The sequence below is a fragment of the Octodon degus genome, unplaced genomic scaffold (assembly GCF_000260255.1).
Source record: "Octodon degus isolate 3935 unplaced genomic scaffold, OctDeg1.0 scaffold00062, whole genome shotgun sequence".
Taxonomy (NCBI): domain Eukaryota; kingdom Metazoa; phylum Chordata; class Mammalia; order Rodentia; family Octodontidae; genus Octodon; species Octodon degus.
The window spans coordinates 9491618-9493762 of record NW_004524638.1 but is presented as its reverse complement, the minus strand read 5'-3'; the positions used below and the strand labels follow the sequence as shown (position 1 = coordinate 9493762).

Genomic DNA, 2145 nt, shown 5'->3' with positions numbered 1-2145 from the left:
AGATTAAAATGCTTGCAAGCAGGCACAGGGGCCAGGGGTTTGACCCCTGAGCCTGCTGTGCCAGCCCTGCCCTGGGGTGTGCTGAGACGTCCATTGAGACTGGGCATGGTGGCATGCGCCTATAATCCCAGCTCTTGGGAGGCTGTGAACAGGCGGATCACTACAAGTCTGACCTAGTAGCGAGACCCTGAACACCCTGTAGATCCTTCCCTAAAATAAATTAAAACAAACCAAAAAACCCCACAGAAACATTCAATCTACTGGAAGACAGATGAGGTAGAACTCTTAAAGACATCGGTGTAGGCAAAGACATGTGAAAATACGTTCAACATCACTGGTCATTCAAGAGACGCAAATTAAAACACCCGAGATTCTATCTCACCCAGTAAAAAAGTGGATACCATCAAGAAACCAACCAGTAACAGATGCTGGCAGGGCAGTGGAGAAAAATGAACCCTTCTCCAGTGTTGGTTGGAGTTTAGACTGGTGCAATGACCATAAAAGTCAGTGTGGCGAGTGCTCAAAAAACTAGGCTTAGAGATCACATTCAACCCAACAATTCGCCTTCTGGATATCTTCCCAGAAGAACTAATATCACATTGCGATAGTGATATATGTGCACCCCATGTTTATTGCAATACAAATTGTGTTAGATCTTGGAAATAAATCAAACGCCCATCAACCGGCCGGGGAGATGGCTCAGTGGAATAAGCGCTTCCCTGGCAAGTGCAGGGGCCTGAGTTCAATCCCCGGTTCCGGCAAAAACAAAACAAAACAAAACAAAACAAAACCAAACCAAACCAAACCAAACCAAACCAAACCAAACCAAACCAAACCAAACCAAACCAAACCAAACCATCAACCAAAGAATGGATAAAAAAGATGTGGTACTTTTACATAGTGAAGTACTATTCAGCTGCAAAGGAGGACAAACTAGAGACTTTTATAGAAATGAGACCATAATTCAAACTAAATAAATCAGTTTCACATGTGTAAACATCGTATTATCTCTCTTGTGAAAGAAGCTGAAAGAGTAATAAATAACGTCCAAAATGTGTAACAGATATTGGGAAATGGAAACAAATAGTTCAAAAGGAAAGAGAAAATGGAATAGGGGAAAGGCAAGGAAAAGGAAATACAGGAAAACTCACACACACACACACACACACACACACACACACACGTTAAGATAGTTATACTAAGTTCTTAATTCATTAAAAGATTTCTGCTAATAGTTTATACAATTAAATGTCTATATGTTATACTCTGAGTAACTAATTTAGATAACACGTAACTTATTAATCATTGTTACTCTATTATCTTTTTCTGAAATTCCTTTTTCTCTTAAAAAAAAAAAAAAAGATTAATGAATGACTTCACCACACATCACCTCTTCTGCAAGAGCAGGATGGGGCTTGTCCGAAGTTGCAAGCAGAAGAACTGGAGCAAAAGAAGGAATATTCTGCAGTAATGTGGTGAATGTGGCTTTGAGCGTTGGCCCGACGACTTCCCACCACAGGTGAAGATGTGGAACGTACACTATACTTGGGGCTGTTCTCTTGGCTTCACGAATCACCTACAGAAATGGGGAAAAGAACATAAACCAACTTGCAGTTTGGGAGTAAGCACACTAGCAATGCAAACTTCATTAACGTGAAACTGAAAGAGTAATAAATAAGATGTTTAACTTCCTAGAATTACTATGAAAAATCCTAAAGTTTCAAAAATGTTTATTCCCCACTCCCACAGCTTTGTTTTTAGGTGTTTTACAAAAGTCTCACTTTTGGGAATACAGAATTGTTACTAGTAGAAAATAGTTCAAGAAACCTAGATTTTTTTTTTTTAAGAAACCTAGATTTTTGTGTGTGTGGTAATTAAAATTAAAAATGCAATTATAAAGTACTTTCTCTTTTTTTGGAACTGGGAATTGAATTCAGGTCCTTGCACTTGCCAGGCAAGCGCTTATTCCACTGAGCCATCTCCCCAGCCCAAAGAACTGAGCTAAGGGGCAGGCCCCCTATTTTGTGTTTTTTTAATTTAATTTAATTTTATTTATTTATTTGTGTGTGTGTATGTGTGTGGCCAGCTCAGCGCACCAGGGGGCGGAGCTGGCTGGCATGTGGTGCTGGAGGACTGAACCGCGGT

General features: G+C 40.0%; 1 protein-coding gene across 1 annotated transcript in view; it reads right to left on the bottom strand.

The window, feature by feature from the left end:
* Positions 1–2145, bottom strand: part of Atad2 (ATPase family, AAA domain containing 2) — a 74274-nt gene that overhangs the window by 19668 nt on the left and 52461 nt on the right. Inside the window, exon 19 of the mRNA XM_023718815.1 lies at positions 1391–1576. Within this exon, the coding sequence (XP_023574583.1) occupies positions 1391–1576 (186 nt within the window). The remainder of the gene's footprint in view (positions 1–1390; positions 1577–2145) is intronic.